This window comes from Manis javanica, chromosome 5 (genome assembly GCF_040802235.1).
Source record: "Manis javanica isolate MJ-LG chromosome 5, MJ_LKY, whole genome shotgun sequence".
In the NCBI taxonomy this organism is placed as follows: domain Eukaryota; kingdom Metazoa; phylum Chordata; class Mammalia; order Pholidota; family Manidae; genus Manis; species Manis javanica.
Window position 1 is genome coordinate 26979120 of NC_133160.1, and position 14020 is coordinate 26993139.

At 54.4% G+C, this 14020-nt stretch overlaps 2 protein-coding genes and 1 pseudogene across 2 annotated transcripts in view; 1 reads left to right on the plus strand and 2 right to left on the minus strand.

Annotated features, from left to right (window-relative positions):
- LOC140849500 (syntenin-2-like) overlaps positions 1 to 12961 on the minus strand; it is a 115344-nt gene extending 102383 nt beyond the window's left edge. Inside the window, exon 1 of the mRNA XM_073236786.1 lies at positions 12898 to 12961. The gene's annotated coding sequence lies outside the window, so the exon portion shown is untranslated. The remainder of the gene's footprint in view (positions 1 to 12897) is intronic.
- LOC140849720 (syntaphilin-like) lies at positions 233 to 2582 on the plus strand. Its single transcript, XM_073238062.1, has 2 exons — positions 233 to 344; positions 695 to 2582. The coding sequence occupies exons 1-2, from the start codon at positions 233 to 235 to the stop codon at positions 1696 to 1698; spliced, it is 1116 nt and encodes a 371-aa protein (XP_073094163.1). The 3' UTR covers positions 1699 to 2582.
- LOC140849502 (syntenin-2-like) lies at positions 3292 to 13052 on the minus strand (annotated as a pseudogene).
- Between the last annotated feature and the right edge of the window lie 968 nt (positions 13053 to 14020).

The following is a 14020-nucleotide window of genomic DNA, read 5'->3' on the forward strand; positions in this document are numbered from 1 at the left end:
ACTTCTGTGTGAGGTGACCATGACTTTGCATCCATAAATCACAGTGTGGCTTTGAGGACCAGGGTCTGCAGGGGAGTGTGGGGCAAGGTAAAGAGGGTCCCCCAGAGGCTCCAGGACTCCGAGGAGTCTGAGCCGGCCCTGCCCCCCCCCCCCACTAGGCAGCTCAGGGCCTCAGCACCTCTGTGTGCCCTCCACTCCTCCAGCTTGTCCTTGTTTATAGAGCCCCCGCAGCATGGCAGACTCTGTGCTAGGCTCTGGGGACACAGTGGGGATACACCAACGTGGTGCCTGTGCTCGGGGCCCTCACACGCAGCAAATGAGGGAGAAGAGCAAAAATGGTCAAAGTAGGTCTGACATGGAAGCAAGTGAAGCAGGGGTGAGGAGGACAATCAGTGAAGCGGGCGGTGATGGGCGTTAATCAGGACCCATGGTCAGGGGAGGACTCTCTGGGGAGGTGAGTCTGTGCAGAGACCGTGAGCCCTGAGGTACCAGCTGGGGGAATATTTGGGGGAATAGAGGTCCATGCGGGGCACAGCCGAGACGACGACCTAGCTGTGAAGTGGGGCCCGTTTCTGGGAGCAGCAAGGCGGCCGGTGTGGAGCCAGAGGGAGCAGCAGAGCAGAGGTGAGGAGGTCAGTGGGGCAGGCAGGGCCGTGCAGCTCCAGGAAAGGAGTCTGGGGCCACTCCAGATGAGATGCGAGCCATTGCTGGTTTGGAGCCGGGGAGCACGTTGGTCACATTGCAGCAGGGCCAGGGATCGATGACCTGAAGACGCAGCTGTCACGCATGCAGGAGGACTGGATTGAGGAGGAGTGCCACCGCGTGGAGGCCCAGCTGGCCTTGAAAGAGGCCTGCAAGGAGATCAAGCAGCTCAAGCAGGTCATGGACACCGTCAAGAACAACCTGATTGACAAGGACAAGGGGCTGCAGAAGTACTTCATGGACATCAACATTCAGAACAAGAAGCTGGAGACGCTGCTGCACAGCATGGAGGTGGCCCAGAACGGCACAGCCAAGGAGGACGGCGCCGGGGAGTCGGCTGGCGGGTCCCCCGCCCGCTCCCTCACTCGCAGCTCCACCTACACCAAGCTGAGTGACCCAGCTGTCTGCGGTGACCACCCCCCTGGCGACCACCCTGGTGCCTCTGCTGAGGACAGGGCTGACAGTGGCTTTGTGGCCACCGACGACACACTGAGCCAGACGGATGCCCTGGAGGCCAGCAGCCTGCTGTCTTTGGGGGTGGACTGTGGCCCCGAGGAGGCTTCACTGCACGGCTCCTTCAGCCTGGGCCCCCGCTTCCCTGCCAGCAACACCTATGAGAAGCTGCTGTGTGGCATGGAGGCTGGCGTGCAGGCCAGCTGCATGCGGGAGCATGCCATCCAGACAGACTCTGTGCAGTACCAGCCTGACCTGGACACAATCCTGGAGAAAGTGACCAAGGCCCAGGTCTGCGGGACAGTCCTCGAGTCAGGGGACAGGCATCCAGAGCTGGATCCCCACCCCCCAGGGCCCAGAGACCCCAACTCAGCAGTGGTGGTGAGGGTAGGTGATGAGCTAGAGGCACGGGAGCCCATCATCCGAGGGCCGACCCCACTCCGGCCTGCGGCCACCCCCAACCCCAGCCTGTCGGTGAGTGTGGCATGCCCGGGGGAAGAGGAGGAGGAGGCAGCTTCGACCTGGGGTCTGTGGATGAGGTGAGTGGGGCCAGCAGCTGTCCTCTATTGCTGCTGTGACCCGAGACCTGCCTGTCTGGGTCACAGAGGCCCTAACCCACAGTGTTGAGGGTCCTCTCCTTGGGGGTCTGGTGGGGACTTCAACCAGCTTTTCTTCTTCATGTTAGTGGGGGGCAGTGGCTCACCACCCCGGTCCGGGACAAAACCTGGGACCACGCTGGCCAGTGGCTGCAGCCAGGCTCTTGTACATGTGCATGTGCCCTCAGCATCCACATCTATGCAAAAGGTACAAAGTGGCCTATGCAGCACCAGGCAGTGGAGGTGCAGGGGCCTGCAGGCGCAGGCTCCAAACCCAGCCTCTGCGGGGCACAGGATGGGGGGCTGGAGGGTGAGGCCAGAGACCAGGGCCCCCTGTTCAGTGTCAACTTCCAAAGCTCCCCTTTTCCCTCCTGTTTAATACTGCCTCCTGTCAGGCTGTGACCTTTCCCTCCTGTCCTCAGCTTCTGCAGCAGAAATCTTTGGGGCCGCCCCTCTCCCCCGGAGCTCAGTAGATTCCAAAGGACATGTTTCCAGGAATCATCTTCTGGAACTGCTGGTCCCCTGGAGCCCAGCAGCAGGAAGCAGCTTCTCCTTCGTGGGAGGGCCTGGGCCAGAGTGGCCCTCCGCTCCTCCTGTCCAGGCTCGGGCAGGAACCAGAGGCGAGGGCTGGGGCTCCGCAACGAGAGCTGGCCCCGAGAGGCGTTTATCCCACATTATCTCCCAAGGGGATAACTTAGCTTTTCACCGAACACCTTCCCAACTATCTGGCGGCACCCTCGGGAGGTGTGGGCAATGACAGGGTTCTGGGGCTAAGGCCTGTTGAGGAGCCTCAGCCCCATGAACTCATGGCCCCTCTCTGACCTTGGGAGACAGTGTACTTTTCTATTCCGCCATCCCCTTGAGAACTCAGGGGATACAGGAAGGCAGGGGGAGGGGGTCTTTACTTCTGTCACTTGTCCTTTTGTTAGGACAGAGCTGTACTCGCAGCAGACAGCTCTGAATTACAGCATGAAAACACAGCCACCCCCTCGGCCTGTTCTCTGTACAATGTGTCTTTTTTCTGAGGGGGTGTGAAGAGTGCTCAGCGGGTCCTGCCCAGCTGGGAAGCCATCATGCGCACGCGGGAAGGAGCTGCGCACTCAGGGGTCACCGCTGAGGCCTGGCAGCCACGCGCCCGTCGAGCCCTGCCACGCACCTGTATGGCAGCTGGGGGTGACTCCCCTCCTGGACCTAGAAGTGCCTCCCCGGGGCCCCCAGAGCATGAGGCCCTGTGAGTACACCACATCGCACCTCTGCAGCCCTCCCGGGGTGGTTCTCACCCACCTTCTGCAGCTGCAGAAGCAGCCCACAGCCACGGAGCAAGGCTGCCCCAAAGCCAGGGCCCCTCATGCAGAGTCCACCCTGTCCCCAGCCCCAGTCACCCCTGCCTGGGCCTGGCTGGCGGCATGCGACAGTGGCAGAGCCAAGCCACTGCTCTCAGAAGCAATGGGTAGAAAAAAGGCCTCTGTCTCACCACTGCTTAGGAGAGAACAAGCTCTCCCTTGCTTGTCAGGGGGCTAAGAATTCTGGAAGGTTCAACTACCTTTGAGGAAGAGATTTTATTCAAAATCAAATCGCTATTCAAAAGAAGGGTCATAGCTATATACAGTTGGTGACAAGGAGCAAGTGATGGGGAAAACAAGTTCTCACAAAAAATGTATTACTGCTCTCTCAAAATGTGAAACTTTGGTAGTGTCAAAAATCTTGAAAAGGACCCAACAGTAGTTTTGAGCAGTATTTAGCCGGCCTGCCTACATGCCAGCATGGAAACCAGCACAGAGAACGGCTGTCTGGGGGCCTTTGCCCCGTTAGGAGTCTGAGCCTCCAGGGAGGCCTGTGTGTAGTAATGACAGATGCCCGGGATCCGGTGTCGCCCCACCTAGAACACTCCCCGACTCAAGACAGCCCTGCCCCAGGCAGCAGGCTTCTGCAACCTGCCTCGGGAGACCTCTGCCCTTTGCTGCAGGAGTGGGGAGGGGAGAGCTGCCTTCCTGTGGCTTCAGACATCTGGCATGGAGTGGTCCATGGTGTGGTGGAGCAGCGCTGGGGACAACCTAGATGCAGGAACAACGGTCATCAAAACTGGCAGCAGCTTCTCCCCACCCGCCCACCAGCTTGTGCACCACACGGGGGCCTGCACTTCCACTTCTAAAACTTTCACATGTCCAGAGCCGCCGGCCACCCTGAAGGGACAGGAGGGAAGGGCAGGCCGGGCTGTGCCCTGAGCCTGGCTGGCTGGGTAGGGCAAGGCGAGGCAGCAGGGGAGCAGCCTTACTTTTTAATCATGTGCTCGTAGATGACTGTGGGGATGATGGTCAGGGTGACGACATTCCCAGCTGTGGCCAGAATCCCCGTGACTTCTTTGTCCTGGAAAGGAGGTGAGTGGTCAGTCATCCTAGGGGGCCGAGGGCAACATGTGCGGGGGTGGGGTTCAGCGCTGCTCCTACTGGAGATGCTACGAACCCCTGACTGCAGGGCAGGGCTGCCTGTTAGGGGAGGGTCCCAGGCAGACACACAGCAGAGGACTTACTCCAGCAAGAGCGAGGGATCCCACCTGAGGACCTCCTCTGTAAATGAGCCACTGCTCACTGGCCTCACCCTGCAGGCCAGTTGTCATGGGCTGACCCAGAACAGGGCCTCCGGAGCGCTCCTCCCCTTCTCCTCCTCCCAAGACCTCCCAGAGGCTGCCCGAGCCCACGTTTTCTATCCCATCTTCCTGGCCCTGGTCACATGCAGGTTCTGCCCTTAAGCACACGGTGGGGGACATTAGGAGCCCACCCACTGGGCTCCTGTCAGCCACCCTGAGCCAAGCCCGCATGGGACCTCTTCCTCTTATATCTTGTGGAGAAGTAAAAAGACCTGCAGACACCATCCAGATCACGGCGAGAACAAGAAACAAAAAGTCTCTATGCCAAGTGCACCAAACTGTCCAAATGCTAAAAGCTGGGAAGAGCCTCCGGCCTCCGATCAGAGAAGGGTGGCCTTTATTTCACACATCTTTGTAACTTGATTATGTGCTTTCTTAGTTGTTGCAGGATAAGTGGGAGATGTGCCAGGCAGGGTGAGTGATGGCCACAGAGAGGAAATAGGTAAGCTTTGAAGAGATAAATGATCTCAAGAAGCATGGTTCTCCAGGGCCATTCAGTGAAGGGACAAACCCAGGCTCAGAGCCTCACAAGGCCATGGTTTGGCAGGACAACTGACAAGTTGATGCCTGGAGCCATCAGGGAGCATGAGAGACTCTGCAGCACGTTTTAGAACAACTGTTCTCCAGGAGGGTTAAGATCAACAACCTGCACTGCTTTGGCAGGAATGAACTCAGAGGGCCCACTCCTCAGGAGGGGTACTAATGTGGTCAGCTATTTGGTCCAATGGGTTCCCTCTGGGTTGTCATGCCTGACCCCCCAGGAGGGGCAAACCTTAGCAGAAGGGATCACTGACAGATATTAGGAAGAGCTTCCTGCTCACAATATTCATGAGCCACCAGAGCTAGCCTCCAGGGAGGGTGGGGAGACTGTCAGGCACAGGCACGCAGATTTGTGACACAAATGGCTTGGTGATGGCCTGTGGGAGGGGTGGGAAACTGGCTTAAAAGACTGCATCAGCTATGACATGAGAATCCACTCCTGCTGGGGGGATCCTGCCACATGCGCTCTGAAGCCCTGGCTGCAGGAGGAGACGGGATCCTGACCGTAAGTCCCAAGGGGACTGAGAACCACTCAGGCTCCAAGGGGGCATTGAGTCAGGACAAAGGCACTTTCACTTGTGCAGGGACCAGAAGGCACACGACTCAGCATGTTCTGTGGCCCGTTCCCTGAAGACAGCCACCTCTCGGCCGACGACCACAGCACTACCCCCCGACCACTTGCTCCTTTTTGTCTTTACAGGACAAAACTTCATACACACCCCTTGAAAACTGAACAGAGGTCAGAAATGAGTTTCTGAAGAGCAATTTTCTAAAATTTTCCTATTGCTAAATGTGGTCCAGGATGCAAATAAGTCTTACAGAGCCGGGAGGTGTCCCTGTAGCCAGCAGCCACCTGGGTGCAACATCCTGGCACACTCCCTCTTTCTGCCACATCTCTGGCCTCTATGTGTTGGTGACATTAGCTAGTATTTATTGAGCATTACTGTGTGCTTGGAGCTCTACGCACCTTGTCTTTTTGAATCTGCGGAGCAGCCTGAGGATGAGGACGCTGAGGCCCAGATGGCAGCAGCAGCCCCCACACAGATGTGAACCTTCCCACCACCCAGTAGTCCCCCAGCCCCTGAAGTTTCCAGGGCACAGCAGGGTCACCGGCCTACCTTCAGCCCGATGACATTCTGCCCGTTCACCTCGCACACAGAGTGGTTGGTGAGCAGCCCATTATGGGCTGCAGAACTCCTTTTGACCTCAGAGGTGACCTTCCCCTTCTTGATGACGAAGCCCACGTGGCCCATGCTGTCCTTGTGCATGGTGACGGTCCGCTGGAACGGCCTGGCAGGGAGAGGCAGTGAGCTGGGCTGGGATGCTGCCGGGGGTACACGGAGAGGCTCCTGAGGCCCAGCCACTCACCTGTCCCGAACAACCATGACGATCTTCTCAGCTGAAGCCTTCTTCACCCCCCGGTGGGCCTTGGCTGTGCTCCACCCAGCACAGTCTCGCCCGTCAATCTGCAGGATCTGGTCCCCAAAGCGCAGCCCCACAAGGGATGCAGGGGTGTTGGCCTGGACCAACTGCACAAAGAGCCCCTGGAGGAGGCAGGACCCCACAGTGAGCCCCCGGCCCACCAAGCCCAGGTCCTCCTCGAAGCTGTCACTTTCCTGCTGATCCTCTGGGAGCCTACAGGGCACCAGGATACAGCTCCACATGGCAGGCACAATGGTTACCCCATTTTCCTGGGGAGGAAACACTCCAGGCCACACAACTGGACCGCCACTGAGGCAGGGTTTCAACCCTGGGCTGCATCAGAAGCTCTGGCCTGTACAGGCCTCTCACAGAGGCATCAGTGTCCCTGGTTTCTGGCTACAGACAGCCATCTGGAAGCCAGATCCCTGTCAGTTGTTGGGTAGGGAGGAAGGGAGGTTCTGAGCCACAGGAGCCCCCAGAGGGGCAACCCATCCCTGCTGCTGCAACCCAGGCCAGCCCCAGGCCTTGGGGGAGGCAACTGAGAGGAACAGCCAGCGCCTGGGAGTTAGGCGGCACGCGGCTCTGCACCTGCCCTACTGGGGACGGTGCCCCCTCACCCCACCTCCACCTCGCTGCCGGCCCTGACGCTGACGCGGGTGCTCCGCTCAGGGCAAAGCCCAGGACGTAATGGGAGCAGGGAGCGCCAGCAGCTGGGGCCTGCGGGGCGGAAGGGGTGCTGTCCAGACGCACTCTTGCCCTCGGCGGGGCGTCCCCTCCTGCCGGCCTCCGGCGCTACCTGGTCAATGGCTCGCAGCCGCAGCCCGGTCTTCCCATGCTCATCCTTGCACAGGTGGATCTCCGCACGCCGCGCTCACAGGCTGTTCCCAGACACCGGCGCCACCACCATGCCCGGCAAGGGGCCCGAGACCACTGTCTGCAGACACCAGGGGAACAGGGAGTCACGGTGGGGGGCGGGGAGTTGGGGTGGGAAAAGGCGGATGGAGTGATCCCTGAGCCCTATCCCACCCCCGCACCACACATTTCTTCTCAGGGCCAGAGAGGGAACAGGGTTCCATGAAGCCAGGAGGGGGCGCCAAAGGCCCCCTAAAAAAACAACTAGGAAAATGGGGAGAGGGTGGGTATGCACAGAAAGGGGACCCTCATTTTCTAAGATAAACTGGTATAGGAGAACACCCCATTAAAATCCACTTAAAGATGAAAAATATTTCACAGCAAGTAGCAATGAGGAAAAGAGGACTTGATTTGATTTTTGTCTTGAAAAACTTAAGGTAAAATTGTAAAAATGAATGAATGCTTTTCCCCTAAGACCCAGAACTAGGCAAGGATGTCCAGCCTCACCAGTGCTGTCAAACATGGTACTCAAAGTACTAGCCAGAGTAACAAGGCAGGAAAAGGAAATAAAAGGCATACAGACCAGAAATAAAATGGTCTCTATTTGCAGATGACATGATGGTGTACTAGAAAATTCCAAGGAATCTACAAATAAACGCCTAGAACTAATAACTGAGTTCAGGCAGGTAACAGGATAAACGACTGTCATACAAAATCAACTTTTCCTCTATCTACTAACAAAGAACATGTGGAAACTGAAATTTAAAATACAATGCCCCTTACAACCACTCAAACAAAAAACTACTTCGGTATAAATTTCACAAAATGTGTAGGAATTGTATGCTGAAAACAACAACAGACGGATGAAAGATAAAAAGATGGCAACAGAGAGATAGTTTCTATTCAAGGATTGGAAGAACACAGTAAAGCTGTCAATTGTCCCCAAACTGATACACAGAGTGAATGCAATTTCTATTAAATCTCTACAAGATGTTTTGTCAATATAGGCAAGGTTAATGTAAACTTTATATGAAAAGACAAAGAAACTAGGCTAATGAAAACTATTCTGACATAAAGAGTAAAGTGGGAGGAATCATTTTACCAAATTTCAAGACTTACTTTATAGCTACAGTAATCAAGACAGTGTGGTGATGGTGAAAGACAGACACACAGTCAGCGAGACAGAACAGAGGATCCAGAAGCAGCCTCACACGTTAGGGCCAACTGCTTTTTAACCGAGGTGCAAGAGCAGCTCAATGGAGAAAGAACAGTCTTTTCAGCAAGCGGTGGGGAGCAATTAAACATCCATTGGCAAAAATATGAACCTTGACCTAAACCTCACACACCTTGTACAAAAATTAAATGAAATTATAAACTTAAATGTAAAACATTAAACAATAACTGTTTTAGAGAAAGGTTTTAGAGGAAAACAAAGGAGAAAATCTTCAGGTCCTAGGTCTTGTATAAATTTCTCAAACAGGACACTGAAGCATGACCCACAAAAGAAAAAGAACAAATTGAATCTCAGCAAAATTTAAACTTTTTGCTCTGCAAGAAACCCTTTTGATAGGTTGAAAAGAGAAGCTACAACCCCAGGAGAAAGTATTTACAAACTGCATTTCTGATAAAGGACTCTAGAAAAAAGAACTGCCACAACTTGACTTAAAAAAGCAAACATTCCATTTAGAAAATAAGCAAAAGATAGGAAGAAACATTTTTATGGTAAGAGTTTGCAGCTGGTAAGTTAAGCACATGAAAAGATGTTCGACACCACTAGCCATTAGGGAAATGCAAATTAAGATGGGGCAACTATAATGACAGGAATTATTATGGCAAACTAATTTGTAGTTTTGACAAAATTATAATGGCAAAAATTAAAAACAGTGACAACACCAAATGCTGGCGAGGAACAGGAACACTCATGCACTGCTGGCAGGAATATAAAATGGGACAGCCACTCTGGAAAGAGTTTGGCAGTTTCTTAAAAAAAAAATTAAGTATACATTTATGACATGACCCAGCAATTGCTAGCAAATGCACTCCTGGGTATATATCCCAGAGAAATGAAAACATATGCCCATATAAACAGCTGCACACAAACATCCCTCCCCGATAGCTTGGTCTGTAATAGCCAAAAACTGGGAACAACCAAGATGTCCCACAACACGTTGAAAATACAGCAGGGCCCACGGCAGAATCCTACACCACAGCGAAAAGGGAAAACCACGATGCCCACCGCGCCTGGGAGGCATCCCACGGGCATGGTGCTGTGAGTGAAAAGGCCAATCTGAAAAGGTCAAACATATATGACTTCATTTACATAACATTCTGAAACAACAAAATTATAGAGACAAAAAACAGCCCTGGTGGCCAGGGCTCAGGGAATGTGAGGGGGCCAGGGTGGCCTCATTATGAAGGGCCAGTGTGAGGAGACATCTGTGGAGATGAAATAGTTCTGTTCTTGATTATACCTGTGGTTACATGGGTCTGTTCAGGTGCTAAAGTAACCCACAGAGCTACAGACACAGGCTGTGCCAATGGAAAATGCCTGCTTTTAATATTGTGATATATTGAGCTACGTGAAATGCAGCCACTGGGAAAATTTGGTGAAGGTACTATCTTCTATACCCTTCTCTGTACTATCTTTGTGACTTCTTGTGAATCCATGATTATTTAAAAATTAAGCTAAATTTTTAATTAAAATGTTTTATAAATATATCTGTCATAGTTTCATCAAAATTTAGGTGAAATGCACTTATGTCCTAATGTAACTACAGACAACACAACGTTCTTTTCTCTGTATTTGCACTTCACAGAATAACTATTAAGGGGATCATTTTGGAGAAATATACCAGGGTGTCACCAGTTTTTCTCAGGGTCCCACAGGTCCCTGTCCCTGTCTGTTTCCTCCCGTGAGATCCTCCGTCAGCTTTGTTATGTGACTGTGGCAGTTCTCATCGTCACTTCCGTCAACTTCATGAAACCCTCCCACCTTAGCGAGATTTGCAGTTACACTTTGCCACCCATTTTCATGGGCTCAGGGAGAAGTGGCAGAACAGGACACTGACAAATGGCCCACAAGGACGCTGGGGTTGCAGGGGGCGCTGTTGAGTGGGGATGGAGTCCATAAGTAAGTGAGCACATTTTGCAGAGTGAATATTTCTGCATCACCCATTCTTTGGCTCCCTGAAGCCACAGAGAGCAAGAATCGAGCATCACTGTTTAATTTGGGGGACCAGAGCTGGGTGACAAGGTCCTTCTGCTTGGCTCTGCCATCCACACTGCTGCTCTCAAGGCATAAGCAGCCCTTCCTGATAAGCCACCGTGTTCAGGCTGGATTTAATGTCCTCCCTTCTTGTCCAGCAGGCTCAGGCCCACAGCCTGAAGCCAGAGGTCAGAGGGCAGCTAGTGGCCCCGCAACCCTAAGGCCCTCGGGAAACCACAAAGTCCCACAGTACTTGTGCTGAAGGTTCAGAATGAGAAATGCCACCAGAAACAGGGGCAGGCATGCTGGAGAAAGAGGAGATTGAGGTTTGTTTAAATGTCAAAACCAAGGAACACTCTGTGCCCACACTAGGCAGGAGATGAATACCTACCCGGCAGCTTTCTGGAGTCTGAGGCAGGCTCTGCTGGACTTCTTGGCTGGAGAGGGAAAGACCCATATAATTTTCCAGTTCTGCCAGGTTTGGGTATAAAACTGATGGGAAGGAAAAGAGGAAGGAGAAAGGTGATACAGGGTGTGAGCGGAGCCATGCCTGCCTGGCTCCCAGGTGGCCGCTCGTTTTCACTGAGAGCCTGGGCCCGGAATCTCCACAGCTGCGGTACATCCCCGAGAGTGCATGTACCCCAGGGACATGGGACCTGCGGGAGGGGGGCAGGGATGCTTGCTGGGGACGTGGGCCTGCCTTCCTCCAGGAGCATGTGAGACACCAAGTCCCTCGTGTGCCACTTTGGTGGTCAGCTCCACTGACCTTACTTGGCACTGGCAAGACATCCAACACAGAGAGCGGGACTAGTGCTGAGACCATGAGGGCCCCACTCTTAAGAAATCCACAGTCTGCGGGAGGCGGGCATCTGACCTGAGGGCTCACTGGCCTGAATCGAGACTGCCGCGAACATCTCTAAGGGCCAGACATCCTAGCTGCCTCATGTGACCCCAAATCAGGGACATTAGTGTCCCACTGAGCCGCAGCTTTCTCAGTGTCCCCCTCAAAGGGCTCTATTGAGGCTTACATGTGCATACAATGCTCAGCACAGTGGCACGCAAGGTACAAGTGCTGGGAAATGGCCAGAGAGGCCACTCTCGGTCAGGAGCACCCCCACCACAGCTCACTCACCTGAATGCTGGGAGACAGCCGTGCCCTGGACCAGCAGGGCGAGCATCCTGGGTGTGGCTCTGGCCTGGGCCTGGGGAGGGGTGGGGAATGCTGGTCAGCTGTGACCAGGACCCCGGAACACTTGGAGCCAGGGGCTCCCTGAGGCTGGCGTTCAGGGCATCAGTATGCTGGGGAGGTAAGTCTGGGGAGGTGAGTCCATGCATCTTCAAGGTGGTGTGCAAATGTAACCTCTGTAGGTGTCTATGCTTCTGCAGGCAGGTTCTTCCTGGGCCCATGACCTACCCCATGGCATGACCCTTTTATGTCCCGAAGCAGCCAGAACACTGAGGCCCAGCTCACAACTAAATGCTCAGTTGAAGAGCCTCAAATTCTCAAAACCCATGGGTCCACAGGTGGGATGAAAGGAGAAGGGGTCTTCTAGGGGCTGAGCAAAAGTACCAGGCCATGGGCTGCCATGGGGTGTGCTCTGGAAGCCAGCCTTATGGTGTGGGGTCCACCCAAACCCACATGGAGGAAGCTCGGGGCAGAGCAGGCCCAAGAGACGCCTGTCTGCAGCTGCTGGGTCTGTTCTGTTCCTGCTGCAACTCCACTGCCTGGGCCCCTGAGCACCAGCTCCACCCAGTGGACTCTGCACTGGCCCCAACTCCCAGCAACCTGCAAGACAAGCCTCCATGGGTTACCCTGAGGTAATCACGAAGGCTGCCGTGGCTGCTTACCTGAATGGCCTGGTCCACCTTCAGGTCCTCCAGAGATGGGTACAGGGTGGACATGGCTGCTCCTTAACACCCTGCAGGGCACACAGCGTGAGGAGGGATGAGGGCTGAGAAGGCACGTACATCCACCCACTCAACACTCTCAGGATGAGAAAGACATTCAGGAGGCATTGCTGCCCCTGATCTGGAGATGGGGGGCTGGATCTGAACCTAAGTGTGGTTCCAAGTCCATGGTGTCCACCCTCATTCCATCCCACCATGTTTAACTGACTTGGGGCTTTAGAACCTGGACCCAGCGTTCCACCCAGGCAGACATGCTGGCCAGGAGAGGCAGGACAAGGGGCCATGTCCTTCCCTGATGTGTTTGAAAGGTTGGAAGGGCTTACAAGATATGATCACTGGAGACCTAACTTCAATCAGCAGGTGTATAGCAGCACCTGCTCTATACCCAGCCAATGTCTGAGGTTTGCACAGCATCATCCCACAATTACACAAAATTCAGTCCAGTGTCAAGAGGGTAGGGGCTTAATATTACAACAGAAAGGCAGTGAGGCACATTGGAATTCCTCCCTGCCTCCCACCCCACTTCACCTCTGGGTACGTGGGTACGTGCACTCGTACCATATACCACTTACATGCAGCCTTGATCTTCACCCCAGTGAAGTAAGACCAATGGAAATCCTTTAAACAGGCACACAGTCTGTAGCAGAATTTAAACACTCATCAGAGCATCGCTCCAGAGGGCAGAGGGGAGGGGTCTGGAGGAGCATCAGGAACATTTATTGAATACCTTCTGTCCCAGGGGAGAATCAGTGGGACCTCAGAGCAAGGTACCTGAAGAAATGCAAAGGAAGCACCTTGGCAGAAAGGCTGAATCTCCCTCGTAGGTGAAATGTGGAGGGGCAGTTTGTCTTTCTGGGTTCTTTTTGGGTCACCCACTAACTCACTGGCCCTGTCACATCTCAAGGCCTTTGCGGGGCCAGTCCACTCCAGCCAGATGCCCTGCCCTGCCCCACGCCTCATCACCTTTGGTTCCTGCTGGACAGGCCTCCCCGGCTCCGCAGGTGACAAGGTCCCTGCAGCTCCCCCCAGGGCCCTGCTCTCCGGTAGATGCTGGGCCAGCTTCCTGCCCCGGACTCATCGGTTATCCTTAGTCTGTCTTCCTGGCTGGACTGCAGTTCCTTCAGGTCAAGGGGTGTCCTATTCACCCCACTGGGCCTACATGTGACAGGTGAACACAGTAAAGGGATGCCTGGGTGCCACAAAGAACCAAGTGGGCTGTGGCAGGTGTTGTGACTCCAGCCCCAGGTCCAGGTTACTCTGAGTGACCCAGAGGGGCCGAGGTCATCTTCATCCATCACTGCTCCTGCTCCTTGCTCTGTAGCTGCTGCTTTGACCCTTGCGTTAACCTTGACACCCCCCACCAACACACACACACCCCATTCCTTCTAATCTGCCATCAAATCCCATCTGTCCCACATCCCAGCCCTAATCCCCATGCTGTGTTCAGGCTTCCATCATCGCCCTGTCCCTCCCCAGGAGCCACAACATCCCCCCACGGGCCCTGCCTCCTCTCTTGCTGTTCTATAGATGGCAGCCAACAGGCCCTTCTGCAAAAGCCTGGGATTCTGTGCCCTTGCTTAAAGCCCTCCATGGCTCCCCACTCTCAGAATCTCCCCCACATTCCTTAAAGTGGCCCTCAAGTCCTACATGATTCCTCCAGAGACTGGAAGGAATGGTGACTCACAGGCCAGATGC